The sequence below is a fragment of the Agelaius phoeniceus genome, chromosome W (assembly GCF_051311805.1).
Source record: "Agelaius phoeniceus isolate bAgePho1 chromosome W, bAgePho1.hap1, whole genome shotgun sequence".
Classification (NCBI taxonomy): domain Eukaryota; kingdom Metazoa; phylum Chordata; class Aves; order Passeriformes; family Icteridae; genus Agelaius; species Agelaius phoeniceus.
The window spans coordinates 2,757,055-2,771,727 of NC_135301.1; the positions used below are offsets into that span (position 1 = coordinate 2,757,055).

Genomic DNA, 14,673 nt, shown 5'->3' on the forward strand with positions numbered 1-14,673 from the left:
ATTTTTTTTCCCAAAAAATTCGGGAATTTATCCCTAAAGATTCAAAATTTTTTACCCAAAACTTCGAATTTTTTTCCCTAAAAATTCGGAATTTTACCCCCAAAAAATTGAAAATTTTCCCTTAAAAATTGGGAATTTACCCCAAAAAAATTCAAATTTTTTCCCAAAAATTCCAAATTTTTTTTTGCTAAAAATTTGGATTTTTATCCACAAAATTTGAGATATTTTTTCCCAAAAAAAATCGAATTTTTTGCCAAATTTTTGGGAATTTAAACCCCAAGAAACTAAAAAAAATTTCCTAAAAATTCAATTTTTTTCCCCAAAAACTGGGGAAACTTCCCTAAAAATTTGGGGTTTTTTGCCCCAATAAATTGAATTTTTTTCCCTAAAAATTTGGAATTTTACCCCAAAAAATTGAGAAATTTGACCCCAAAAATTTGAAATTTTTTTCCCCAAAAATTGAGAAAATTTCCCAAAAAAAATTGGGAATTTTTCCCTAAAAATTCGAAATTTTTTCCCTAAAAATTCCAATTTTTACCCAAAAAATTTGAAATATTTTCCCCCAAAATTTGGGAATTTTGCCCCAAAAAATTTGAATTTTTTTGCTCGAAATTTTGGGATTTTTTCCCCCAAAATTTGGGAATTTTACCCCAAAAAATTGAAAATTTTCCCTTAAAAATTTGGAATTTTACCCCAAAAAAATTCAATTTTTTTCCCAAAAATTCCAAATTTTTTTTGGTAAAAATTTGGATTTTTATCCACAAAATTTGGGAATTTTTTTCTATATACAATTACAAATTTTTGGCTCAAAAAAAAATCGAATTTTTGCCCAAAATGTGGAAATTTTAAACCCAAAAAATTGGGAATTTTAACCCCAAAAAAAAGTGACAAAATTTTTCCTAAAAATTCGAATTTTTTCCCCAAAAATTTGAATTTTTTTCCCTAAAAATTCGTGAATTTATCCCTAAAAAATCAAAATTTTTTACCCAAAAATTCGAATTATTTTTTCCCTAAAATTCGGAATTTTACCCCAAAAATTTGAATTTTTGTGCTCGAAAATTTGGGATTTTTTCCCCCAAAATTAGGAATTTTACCCCAAAAAATTCAATTTTTTTCCCAAAAATTCCAAATTTTTTTAGCTAAAAATTTGGATTTTTATCCACAAAATTTGAGATTTTTTCCCCCCCAAAAAAATCGAATTTTTGCCAAATTTTTGGAATTTAAACCCCAAGAAAGTAAAAAAAAATTTTTCCTAAAAATTCGATTTTTTTCCCCAAAAATTGGGGAAATTTCTCTAAAAATTTGGGATTTTTTGCCCCAATAAATTGAATTTTTTTTTCCCTAAAAGTTTGGAATTTTCCCCCCAAAATTTGGGAAATTTTCCCCCAAAAATTGAATTTTTTTCCCCTAAAAATTCCAATTTTTCCCCCAAAAATTCGACTTTTTTGCCCAAAATATGGGAAATTTTAAACCAAAAAAAAAGGGAAATTTTTCCCTAAAACATTTTCCATTTTTTCCCAAAAATTCCAATTTTTTTGGCTAAAAATTTTGATTTTTTTCCCCAAAAAATTTTAAATTTTTCCATATAAAATTAGGATTTTTTCCTAAAAAATTTGGGAAATTTTCCCCCAAAAATTTGAGAATCTTAAACCCCAAAAATTTGAAAAAATTTTCCTAAAATTTCGATTTTTTTCCCCAAAAAAATTGAAAATTTTTTCCCAAAAATTGAGAATTTTGACCCCAAAAAAAGTGAAAAAAAATTCCCTAAAAATTCCAATTTTTACCCTAAAAATTCAAAATTTTTTCCCTAAAAATTCAAAATTTTTTACCCAAAAATTCGAATTTTTTTACCCCAAAAATTCGAATTTTTTTCCCTAAAAATTCCAATTTATACCCCAAAAAATTTGAAATTTTTTTTACCCAAAATTTGGGAATTTTGCCCCAAAGATTTGAAATTTTTTCCCCAAAAATTTGGGAATTTTCCCCCAAAATTTGGAAATTTTCGCCAAAAAAATTGGGAATTTGAACCCGTAAGAAGTGAAAAAGTTTTCCCTAAAAATTCCAAATTTTTCCAAAAAGTTTTGGGAATTTTAACCCCAAAAAAAGAGAAAAAAAATCCTAAAAATCCAATTTTTTCCCCAAAATTTGGCATTTTTTTGTCCACAAAAATTGGGATTTTTTTCTGTAAAAATTTGGAACTTTTCCTCAAAAAAATTTGAATTTTTTTTGTCCAAAAATTGGGAAAATTTCCCCAAAAAATCTGAGAATTTTAACCCCAAAAAATGAAAAAAAATCCTAAAAATTCAAATTTTTTTTCCCCCAAAATTCGGGAATTTTTACCCCCAAAAAAATTGAATTTTTTTCCCTAAAAATTCGAATTTTTTTCCCTAAAAATTCGGGAATTTTTCCCTAAAAATTCGAAATTTTTTACCCCAAAAAATTTGAAATTTTTTCCCCAAAATTTGGGAATTTTCCCCCCAAAATTTGAAATTTTTCACTCAAAAATTTGGGATTTTTTCCTTCAAAATTTGGGAATTTTCCCCCAAACTCCGGGACTTCCCTGCCTTCCCTAATTTATGCTAATTTATGCTAATTTATGCAGATTTAGTCCTTAGAATGAGGAATTTTTGTAGCGTTTTTAGCGGGAAAAATTCCAATTTTTCCCGGGGTTTTTTGCTGTAGTTGGGAAAACCCCAAAAATTTCCCAAATTTTTCCTGTAGGGATTCGGAAATAAAAAAATTTTGGTAGAAAAACGCAGAATTTGGGCTCTTTTCTCAATTCTTTGGGTTTTTGGTGTCTGGTGGAGTTTCCCGCCAAAATCCCCAAAGTTTCCCGCCAAAATTTCCCGCCAAAAGTCCCTAAAATTTCCCGCCAAAATTTCCTGGATTTTCTACTCAAGTTTCCCAGAATTTCCCGCCAAAATTTCCCGAAATTTCCCTCAAAATTTCAAGAATTTCCTGCCAGAATTTCCCGCCAAAAGTGCCAAAATTCCCGCCAAAATTCCAGGATTTCCTGACAGAATTTCCCGCCAAAATTCCCAAAGTTTCCCGGATTTCCTGCTCAAATTTCCCGCCAAAATTTCCCGCCAAAACTCCAGGAATTTCCCGCCGGAATTTCCCGCCAAAAGTCCCAAACTTTGCGCCAAAATTTCAATAATTTCCCGCCAGAATTTCCCGCCAAAAGTCCCAAAATTCCCGCCAAAATTCCGGGATTTCCTGACAGAATTTCCCACCAAAATTCCCCCAATTTCCTGTATTTCCTGCTCAAATTTCCCGCCAAAATTTCCAGAATTTACTGCTCGAATTTCCCGCCAAAATTTCCGGGATTTCCCGCCCAAAATTCCCGCCAAAATTCCCAGAATTTCCCGCCAAAATTTCCTGGATTTTCTACTCAAGTTTCCCAGAATTTCCCGCCAAAATTCGCAAAATTTCCCGCCGGAATTTCCCGCCAAAATTTCCCGAAATTCCCCCCAAAATTTCAAGAATTTCCCGCCAGAATTTCCCGCCAGAAGTCCCAGAATTTCCCACTAAAATTTCTCCGAATTTCCCGCCAAAATCCGCGCCAAAATTTCTGGGATTTCCTGCCAAAATTTCCCTGCATTTCTCGCTCAAATTTCCCGCCAAAAGTCCCCAAATTCCCGCCAAAATCCCCAGGATTTCCCCCTCAAATTTCCCGCCAAAATTTCCCACCAAAATTTCCCGGATTTTGTACTCAAGTTTCCCAGAATTTCCCGCCAAAATGTCTGGGATTTCCCGCCGGAATTTCCCGCCAAAATTTCCCGAAATTCCCCTCCAAATTTCAAGAATTTCCCGCCGGAATTTCCCGCCAAAATCCCCAAAATTTGCGCCCAAATTTCCTGGACTTCCCGCCAAAATTTCCCACCAAAATCCCCAGGATTTCCCCCCAGAATTTCCCGCCAAAATCCCCAAAATTTCCCTCCAGATTTTCCCGCCAAAATCCCAAATATTTCCAGAATTTACTGCTCGAATTTCCCGCCAAAACTCCAGGAATTTCCCGCCGGAATTTCCCGCCAAAATCTCTAAAGTTTGCGTCAAAATTTCCGGGATTTCCTGCTCAAAATTCCCGCCAAAATCCCCAAAATTTCCCGCCAAAATTTCCTGAATTTTCTACTCAAGTTTCCCAGAATTTCCCGCCGGAATTTCCCGCCAAAATTCCCAAAAATTCCCGCCAAAATTTCCCGAAATTCCCCTCAAAATTTCAAGAATTTCCCGCCAGAATTTCCCACCAAAATCCCCGAAATTTCCAGGATTTCCTGACAGAATTTCCCGCCAAAATTCCCCAATTTTCCTGTATTTCCTGCTCAAATTTCCCGCCAAAATTCCCTGCCAGAATTTCCCGCCAAAATTCCAGAATTTACCACCAGAATTTCAAGAATTTCCCGCCAAAATCCCCAAAATTTCCCACCTGAATTTCGAGGATTTCCCGCCAGAATTTCCTGCAGAAAGCCAAAAAAATTCCCGCCAAAACTTCCTGGATTTTCTACTCAAGTTTCCCAGAATTTCCCGTCAAAATTCCCAAAAATTCCGGGATTTCCCGTTCAAATTTCCCAGAATTTCCCGGCAAAATTCTTAAAATTTCCTGCCAAAATTCCACGGATTTCCTGTTCAAATTTCCCGCCAAAAGTCCCAGAATTTTGCACCAAAATTTCCAGGATTTCCCGCCAAAATCCCCAAAATTTTGTGCCAAAATCTCCAGAATTTCCCGCCCGAATTTCAAGAATTTCCTGCTCAAATTTCCCGCTAAAATTCCCGGAATTTCCTGCCGGAATTTCCCGCCAAAATCCCCCAAAATTCCCACCAAAATTCCCAGGATTTCCTGCTCGAATTTCCCGCCAAAATTTCCTGCCTAAATCCCTAAAATTGGCGCCAACATTTCCCGCCAAAATTTCCACCATTTCCCGCCAAAATTTCCTGTCAAAATCCGCAGAATTTCCCGCCAAAATTCCCAGAATTTCCCGCCAAAAATCCCGCCAAAATTCCCATAATTTCTTGCCAGAATTTCCCGCCAGAATTCCAGGATTCGCTCCCGAAATTTCGGAATTTCCCATCCACAATTCCCGCCAAAAATTCCCACCAGAATTTCTGGAATTTCCCATCCAAAAATATCCCCAAAAAAATGCCCCAAAAATGCCCCAAAATTCCTAAAAATGTTCTTGAAAAAGACCCAAAAAATCCCCAAAAATTCCCCCCAAAATTCTTGGAAAAAAAGAAAAAAAAACCTCAAAAATTCCTAGAAAAACCTCCCAAAAATAAAAGAAAAATCTCCCGAAAAAACCCCCAAAAAATCCCAAAAAATCCCAAAAATTCTCATTAAAAACCCCTAAAAATCCCAGAAAAATTGAAAAAAAAAATTCCCCAAAAAATCCCAAAAAAAACCCCCAAAAATCCCCAAAAAATCCCCAAAAATTCCCCAAAAAATCCCTACAAAAATCCCAAAATATCCCCAAAAATTTCCCAAAAATCTCCATAAAATCCGCAAAAAAATCCCCAAAAATTCCCAAAAAATTCCCAAAATAACCCAAAAAATTCCCCAAAAAATTCCCAAAAAATTCCCAAAAAATCCCCAAAAATTCCCCAAAAAATTTCAAAAAATCCCCAGAAATTCCCCAAAAATTCCCAAAATATCCTAAAAAAATTCCCAAAAAAACCCTACAAAATTTCGAAAAAATTCCCCAAAATTCCCCAAAAAAATCCCCAAAAAATCAAAAAAATCCCAAAAAATTCCCAAAAAATTCCCAAAAAATTCCCCAAAAAAATCCCCCAAAAAATCCCCCAAAAAAATCCCAAAAAAATCCCCAAAAAATCAAAAATTCCCCAAAAAATCCCAAAAAATCCCAAAAAAATTCCCCAAAAAATTCCCCAAAAAATCCCCAAAAAATCCCAAAAAATTCCCAAAAAATTCCCCAAAAAATCCCCAAAATCCCAAAAAAAATCCCCAAAAAATTCCCAAAAATTCCCCAAAAATTGGAAAAAATTTCCCCAAAATTTCGAAAAAATTCCCAAAAATCCCCCACAAAAAATCCCCCAAAATTCCCCAAAAATCCCAAAAAAATTCCCCAAAAATTGAGAAAAATTTCCCCAAAATTTCGAAAAAATTCCCAAAAATTCCCCCCAAAAATCCCAAAAAACCTGAAAATAATCTGCAAAAAATCCTCCAAAAATCCCAAAAAAATCCTTTAAAAATCCCAAAAATCCCCAAAAATCAAAAATAAAATTCTCCAAAAAATTCCCAAAAAATCCCCCAAAAAAACCCCAAAAATTCCTAAAAAAATCCCAAAAAAATCCTCAAAAAATCCCCAAAAAATCCCCAAAATTTCTCAGAAATTCCCCAAAAAATTCCCAAAAAATCTCAAAAAAATCCCACCAAAAATAAAAAAAAAATCACAAAAAATTCCCCAAAAAATCCCCAAAAATTCCCAAAAAAATTCCCCAAAAAATCCCCAAAAATTCCCAAAAAATTCCCAAAAAATCCCCCAAAAAGCCCCAAAAATTGGAAAAAGTTTCACCAAAATTTCGAAAAAAATCCGAAAAATTCCCCCAAAAATCCCAAAAAAATAAAAAAAAAATCCCCAAAAAATCAAAAAAAATCCCCAAAAATCCCAAAAAATCTTAAAAAAATCCCAAAAACTTCCCCCCAAAATCCCAAAAAAAATCATTAAAAATTCCCCAAAAAATTCCCCAAAAATCCCAAAAAATCCCCAAAAAATCCCCAAAAATCCTCCAAAAAAATCTCCAAAAATTCCCAAAAAATTCCCCAAAAAATCCCCAAAAAATCCCAAAAAAATCCCAAAAAAATCCCAAAAAATTCCCCAAAAAGCCCCAAAAATTCCCCGAAAATTGGAAAAAATTTCCCCAAAATTTCGAAAAAATTCCAAAATATTCCCCCAAAAATTCCCAACAAATAAAAAAAAATTCCCCAAAAATTCCCAAAAAAATCCCAAAAAATTCCCCAAAGATTTCCAAAAAATCCAAAAAAATCCCCAAAAATCGCCAAAAAATTCCCCAAAAAATTCCCAAAAATCCCAAAAAAATCCCAAAAAATTCCCCAAAAAATCCCAAAAAATTCCCAAAAAATTCCCCAAAAAATCCCCCAAAAATCACAAAAAATTCAAAAAAATCCCCAAAAAATCCCAAAAATCCCCAAAAAATCCCCAAAAAGATTTTTTGGAATTTTTTGGGGATTTTTTGGGAAATTTTTTGGGAACTTTTGGGGAATTTTTGGGGATTTTGGGGGAATTTTTGAGGAATTTTTGAGGAATTTTTGGGGGATTTTTGGGGGATTTTTTGGGAATTTTTGGTGAATTTTTTTTGCAATTTTTGGGGATTTTTTTGGGGGGATTTTTTGGGGAATTTTTTAGGATTTTTTGGGGAATTTTTGGGATTTTTTGGGGAATTTTTTAGGATTTTTTGGGGAATTTTTGGGAATTTTTGGGGATTTTTTTGCAGATTTTTGGGGAATTTTTGGGGGATTTTTTGAAATTTTTCGGGGAATTTTTTAGGATTTTTTGGGGAAATTTGGGGATTTTTTTTGCAGATTTTTGGGGAAATTTTTTGGGATTTTTTCAGAATTTTTGGGGAATTTTTGGGATTTTTGGGGAATTTTTGGGGGATTTTTTTGAAATTTTTTGGGGGATTTTTTTAGGATTTTTTGGGGAATTTTTGGAAATTTTTTGGAAATTTTTTGGGATTTTTTTAAAGGAATTTTTGGTGATTTTTTGCAGAATTTTTGGGATTTTTCGGGATTTTTGAGGGGAATTTTTGGGGACTTTTTGGGGATTTTTGGGGGGATTTTTAGGAATTTTTGGGGATATTTTGGGGATATTTTGGAGATTTTTTGGAAATTTTTGGGGGATTTTTTGGGGAATTTTTGGGATTTTTTTCGGATTTTTTTCGATTTTTTGGGGATTTTTTGCAGAGTTTTTCAGGATTTTTTTGGGATTTTTTGGAAATTTTTTTCGGATTTTTTGGGGATTTTTTGGGGAATTTTTGGGGATTTTTTGAGGATTTTTTGGGAAGTTTTGGGGAATTTTTGGGGATTTTTTAGGGATTTTTTTGGAATTTATTGAGACGTTTTTGGGGATTTTTTGGAGATTTTCTTGGGATTTTTGGAGACTTTTTGGGTCTTTTTTTAGGGGATTTTATGAAAATTTTGGGGGAATTTTTCAGAATTTTTTGGGAATTTTGGGGAATTTTTGGGATTTTTTTTGAGGATTATTTTGGGAATTTTTTAGGATTTTTTGGGGAATTTTTGGGGAATTTTTTGGGGATTTTTTGAAAATTTTTTGGGAATTTTTTAGGATTTTTTGGGGAATTTTTGGGGGATTTTTTGGGGATTTTTTGGGGATTTTTTCAGAATTTTTTGGAGATTTTTAGGGAATTTTTGAGGAATTTTTGGGGATTTTTTTGAGGAATTTTTGGGGATTTTTTGGAAATTTTTTGGGATTTTTTAATGGAATTTTGGGGGAATTTTGGGGGATTTTTTTTTAATTTTTGGGGATTTTTTTGGGGATTTTTTGGAGAATTTTTCGGGGATTTCTTGGGGGAATTTTTGAGGATTTTTGGGAATTTTATTGAGATTTTTTGGGGAATTTTGGGGGATTTTTTTGCAGATTTTTGGGGAATTTTTGGGAATTTTTTGGGATTTTTTGGGAATTTTTTGGAGATTTTTTAGGGAATTTTTGGAGGACTTTTTGGGAATTTTTTGGGAATTTTTTGGAGATTTTGGGGATTTTTTTGGGATATTTGGGGATTTCTTGTGATTTTTTGGGGGATTTTTGGGCGAATTTTCTGGATTTTTTCAAATTTTTTGGTGATTTTTGGGATATTTTTGGGGGGATTTTGGGGGAATTTTTCAGAAATTTTGGGGGGATTTTTGGGGGATTTTTGGGGGATTTTTGGGGGATTTTTTGAGGATTTTTTGAAATTTTTTGGAGAATTTTTGGAGAATTTTTAGGGGATTTTTGGGGAATTTGTGAGGATTTAGAGGGGATTTTTAGGGGATTTTTTTAGGAATTTTGGGTCTTTTTTTAGAGGATTTTATGAAAATTTTGGGGGAATTTTTGGGCAATTTTTGGGCAATTTTTGGGGATTTTTTCAGAATTTTTTGGGGAATTTTTTAGGATTTTTTCAGAATTTTTTTGGGAATTTTTGGGGATTTTTGGGGATTTTTTTGCAGATTTTTGGGGAATTTTTTGCAGATTTTTGGGGAATTTTTTGCAGATTTTTGGGGGATTTTTTGCAGATTTTTGGGGGATTTTTTCAGAACTTTTGGGGAATTTTTCAAGATTTTTGGGGGATTTTTGGCAGAACTTTTTAGGATTTTTTGGGGATTTTTGGGGATTCTTTTTTAGAATTTCTTGGGGATTTTTTGGCAATTTTGGGGATTTTTCTGGAGAATTTTTGGGGAATTTTTTGGGGAATTTTTGATTGCATTTTTCAAGAATTTAGGGGAAATTTTGACCTTTTTTGGGGCATTTTTTGAGCCCTTTTTTGGACCCTTTTGGGCTTTTTTTAGGGCTTTTTTTTGTTCTTTTTGGGGTCATTTTTGGGACATTTTTGGGCCTTTTTAGGGCATTTTTGAGGCAATTTTGGGGCTTTTTTTAGGGATTTTTTTTTGTTCTTTTTGGGGTCATTTTTGGGCATTTTTAGGGCATTTTTGGGCATTTTTAGGGCATTTTTAGGGCATTTTTAGGGTATTTTTGGGGCTTTTTTGAGCCCTTTTTTGGACCCTTTTTGGGCTTTTTTTAGGGTTTTTTTTGTTCTTTTTGGGGTCATTTTTGGGACATTTTTGGACCTTTTTAGGGCATTTTTAGGGCATTTTTTAAGAGTCTTTTGAACATTTTTGAGGCATTTTTAGGGCATTTTTGAGGCATTTTTTGAGCATTTTTTGGACTCTTTTGGGCTTTTTTTAGGTTTTTTTTTTGTTCTTTTTGGGGTCATTTTTGGGACATTTTGGGCCTTTTTTAGGGCATTTTTAGGGCATTTTTGAGCCCTTTTTTGGATCCTTTTTGGGCTTTTTTCAGGGTTTTTTTTGTTCTTTTTGGGGTCATTTTTGGGACATTTTTGGGCCTTTCTTAGGGCATTTTTGGGGCATTTTTTGAGGGTTTTTTGGACACTTTTGGGGCTTTTTTTAGGGCTTTTTTTGTTCTTTTTGGGGTCACTTTTGGGACATTTTTGGGCCTTTTTTAGGGCATTTTTAGGGCATTTTTAGGGCATTTTTAGGGCATTTTTGGGCCTTTTTAACGGCATTTTTGAGGCATTTTTGAGCTTTTTTTGGACACTTTTGGGGCTTTTTTTAGGTTTTTTTTTTGTTTTTTTGGGGTCATTTTTGGGACATTTTTGGGCCTTTTTTAGGGCATTTTTGTGGCATTTTTGGGGCATTTTTGAGCCCTTTTTTGGACTCTTTTTTGAACCCTTTTTGAGCTTTTTTTTGGGGTTTATGTTTGGTTTTTTGGGACATTTTTGGGCCATTTTTAGGGCATTTTTGAGCCCTTTTTTGAACCCTTTTTGGGCTTTTTTTAGGGTTTTTTTGTTCTTTTTGGGGTCATTTTTGGGCCATTTTTGGGCATTTTTTGAGGCATTTTTTGAGCCCTTTTTGGACCATTTTTGGACTTTTTTAGGGCTTTTTTTGTACTTTTTGGGGTCATTTTTGGGACATTTATGGGCCTTTTTTAGGGCATTTTTTTGAGTATTTTGAACATTTTTGAGGCATTTTTGGGGCATTTTTGAGCCCTTTTTTGGGTTTTTTTTTTTTCTTTTGGGGGTCATTTTTGGACATTTTTGGGCCTTTTTTAGGGCATTTTTGGGGCATTTTTTGAGGGTTTTTTGGACACTTTTGGGACTTTTTTTAGGGCTTTTTTTTCTTCTTTTTGGGGTCATTTTTGGGGCATTTTTGGCCTTTTTTAGGGCATTTTTAGGGCATTTTTGAGGCTTTTTTGAGGCTTTCTTGGGGGGTTTTTTGGACACTTTTGGGGCTTTTTTTAGGGCTTTTTTTGTACTTTTTGGGGTCATTTTTGGGACATTTTTGGGCTTTTTTAGGGCATTTTTAGGGCATTTTTTGGGACATTTTTGAGCCTTTTTTAGGGCATTTTTGAGGCTTTTTTGGGGCATTTTTGAGCCCTTTTTTGGACCCTTTTTGGGCTTTTTTTAGGGTTTTTTTTGTTCTTTTTGGGGTCATTTTTGGGACATTTTTGGGCCTTTTTAGGGCCATTTTTTGAGGCATTTTTGAGCCTTTTTTGGACCTTTTTGGGCTTTTTTAGGGGTTTTTTTGGTTCTTTTTGGGGTCATTTTTGGAATATTTTTGGGCCTTTTTTAGGGCATTTTTAGGGCATTTTTGGGGCATTTTTGAGGCATTTTTAGGGCATTTTTGAGGCATTTTTTGAGCCCTTTTTGGACCCTTTTTGAGCTTTTTTAGGACTTTTTTTGTACTTTTTGGGGTCATTTTTGGGGTCACTTTTGGGACATTTTTGAGGCATTTTTTGAGCTTTTTTTGGACACTTTTGGGGCTTTTTTTAGGGCTTTTTTTGTTCTTTTTGGGGTCACTTTTGGGACATTTTTGGGCCTTTTTTAGGGCATTTTTAGGGCATTTTTTGAGGCGTTTTGGGGGCATTTTTTGAGCTTTTTTGGATCTTTTGGGGCTTCTTTAGGGCTTTTTTTTTGTTCTTTTTGGGGTCATTTTTGGGCCTTTTTTAGGGCATTTTTAGGGCCTTTTTTGAGTATTTTGAACATTTTTGAGGCATTTTGGGGCCTTTTTTGAGCCCTTTTGGGCTTTTTTTTGTTCTTTTTGAGGTCATTTTTGGGACATTTTTGAGGCATTTTTAGGGCATTTTTGGGGCATTTTTGAGCCCTTTTTTGGACTATTTTTGGGCTTTTTTGTGGGTATTTTTTGTTCTTTTTGGGGTCATTTTTGGGACATTTTTGGTCCTTTTTAGGGCATTTTTAGGGCATTTTTTCGAGTCTTTTGAACATTTTTGGGGCATTTTTTGAGGCATTTTCAGGGCATTTTTGGGCTTTTTTTAGGGGTTTTTTTGTTCTTTTTGGGTCATTTTTGGGACATTTTTGGGACATTTTTAGGGCATTTTTGAGCCCTTTTTTGGACCTTTTTTGGGCTTTTTCTAGGGCTTTTTTTTGTTCTTTTTGGGGTCATTTTTGGGACATTTTCTGCCCTTTTTTGTGCTTTTTTGGACTTTTTTTGAGGCATTTTTTCAAGCGTTTTTGACATTTTGGGGGCATTTTTTAATGAATTTTTTGGGCATTTTTTGGCCCTTTTTGGGCTTTTTTAATGGGGTTTTTTAGGTTCTTTTTGGGGCCATTTTTCGGAGCATTTTTGCCCTAAAAATTACGCTTAAAACCCCAAAAATACCTTCTCCCTCAGGCTCACCTGTCAATCATTCCGATGCACCGCCCTTTTCTTGGCGCAGCCAATCAGAACCAACCATGCGCGGGGCGCGGCTCACGAATGATTGACAGCCCGCCCCTCCATAATCAACCAATGAAACCTCTCAAACAGCGGGGCGTGCCCTGTCAATCATTTCTAAACCCCACCCCCCTCCCCTCTTTAACCAATCGCGTTTCTCCTTCCCCCTCTCCGCTTCCGCCGCCATGGCCGCGCCGCGCTGAGCCCCGGCCCCGCCGCTCAGCCCCGGCCATGGCGGCTCCGCTCTCGTAGCCGTGGCCGCCATGCCCAGCGGAGCCGCCGATGCCAACGAAACGGCCGAGCCGGCGCTGCTCCTCCTCCAGCAGCGCCTGCAAGGCCTCGGCTTCTCCCAATCAGCCGCGGAGGAAGAGGAGGAAGAGGAAGATGATGATGATGATGGCGGCGAGGCGGAGCTGAGGGAGGATGAAGACGACGAAGCCGCCTCGTTGTTGTTGCCGCGCGCTTTGGATGTTACGGGAGGCCGGGGGATGATGGCGGCCATGCTGGCGCAGGCCTACGGTGATGGCGGAGCTGTGGGAGGAGAACAGGCGGCGCTGCTGAGGAGGAGAAGCGTCAACACCACCGAGTGCGTGGCCGTGCCCAGCTCCGAGCATGTGGCCGAGATCGTGGGGCGCCAGGGTGAGTGTGAGGGGCCGGCAATGGCGGCGCTGAGGGGGAAAGAGGAACGGATTCAACCCTTCCCGCCATTTTGGGGACCCCCTCACCACTTCCTGTGTCCCCTCCCCTCCTCTTCCTCTTCCTCCTGCCTCACAAACTTTGGGGACTCTTCTGTCCCCTCGCAGCCGTGATGGGACCTTCATCTTCACCTCACGAGGGTCCTGACCGCTTCTCCTCTTGCCGCCATTTTGGGGACCCTCCTGTCCCCTCACAGCCCAGGGTGGGATCTTCATCTTCAGCTCCTCTTCCTCTGTCCCCTCATCTTCATCCCCTGAGGGCTGGGACCCCCTTCAACCCTTGCCGCCATTTTGGGGACCCCCTCACCACTTCCTGTGTCCCCTCCCAGTGAGGGACCCTCCTCTTCCTCTTCCTCCTGACATGGGGACTTTTGCCCCATTTTGGGGACCCTCCTGTCCCCTCACACCTGAGGTGGGACCTTCATCTTCACCTCCTTTTCTGTTCCCTCATCTTCACCCCCTGAGGGTCCTGACCCCCTTCTCCTCTTTGTGCCATTTTGGGGACCCTCCTAGTTAGAGAAGAGAGGGAGGTGAGAACATGTGAGGAAAAACAACTTGGAGACACCAAGAGCAGTTGAAGAGGGGTTGGAGGAGGTGCTCCAGGTGCCAAAACTGAGATCTCTCTGCAGGCCATGGTGAAGCCCATGGTGAAGCAGGTTGTGTCCTCCTGAGGGATGCAGAGATCTGCCCGTGGGGGAGCTGCCCATGCCAGAGCAGGATGCACTGGAAGACCTGGTGGAGAGAGAGGGCCTCTGTCACAGACATCTTTTATGAAAAATCCTTTCCTTAGGATTTTTCCTCCTGAGAAGCTGAGAGGCCTCAGGAACAAAATATATACTATATATTTTATAATTATGTAATTATAATATACAATTATATATATTATAACTATATTATTATATTCTATAATTATATAACAATACAATTATAGTATATAATATATAATAAAATATAATTATGTTATAGTATAATTATTATATTATAATTACAATACATAATTATAATATTAAACATCATTATTTTAATTATAATAAGTATTTATAATATTAATTAATTATTATACTTAATAATAGTGATTATGAAATAATTGCTATTTAGTCATAGTAATTATTTAATAATTGCTATTTAGTAATAGTAATTATTTAATAATTACTATTATTAATTAGTAATGAATACACATTCATTACAATAGCAATAAATGTGTATTTCTTACTATTATCACAGTAATAAATGCAAGTTTATTACTGTGTGATAAACTTGTATCACACAGTACAACAACAAAACAAACCTGATCTCTCTCCCTGCTCTGAAAAAGAGCACTGCTGTAGACACATCATGCATATACAGGAGGATATACAGGATTAAGTACCACAACCATGGACAGCAGCAATATTAATAACAACAGCATGTTAAAAAATAAATAAAAGGTGCTTTACATCAGCAGGTGTTCATTGTTGCAGACACATTTTCTGAAAAATCCTTTCCTTAGCATTTTTTTCCTCCTGAGAAGCTGAGAGGCCTCAGGAACAAAATGTAACCGAT

General features: G+C 36.3%; 1 protein-coding gene across 1 annotated transcript in view; it reads left to right on the forward strand.

Moving 5' to 3' along the window:
- Positions 1-12,486, forward strand: part of LOC143696577 (transcription factor 4-like) — a 132,875-nt gene extending 120,389 nt beyond the window's left edge. The window contains exon 9 of the mRNA XM_077193151.1: positions 12,395-12,486. Within this exon, the coding sequence (XP_077049266.1) occupies positions 12,395-12,486 (92 nt within the window). The remainder of the gene's footprint in view (positions 1-12,394) is intronic.
- The last annotated feature ends 2,187 nt before the right edge of the window (positions 12,487-14,673 follow it).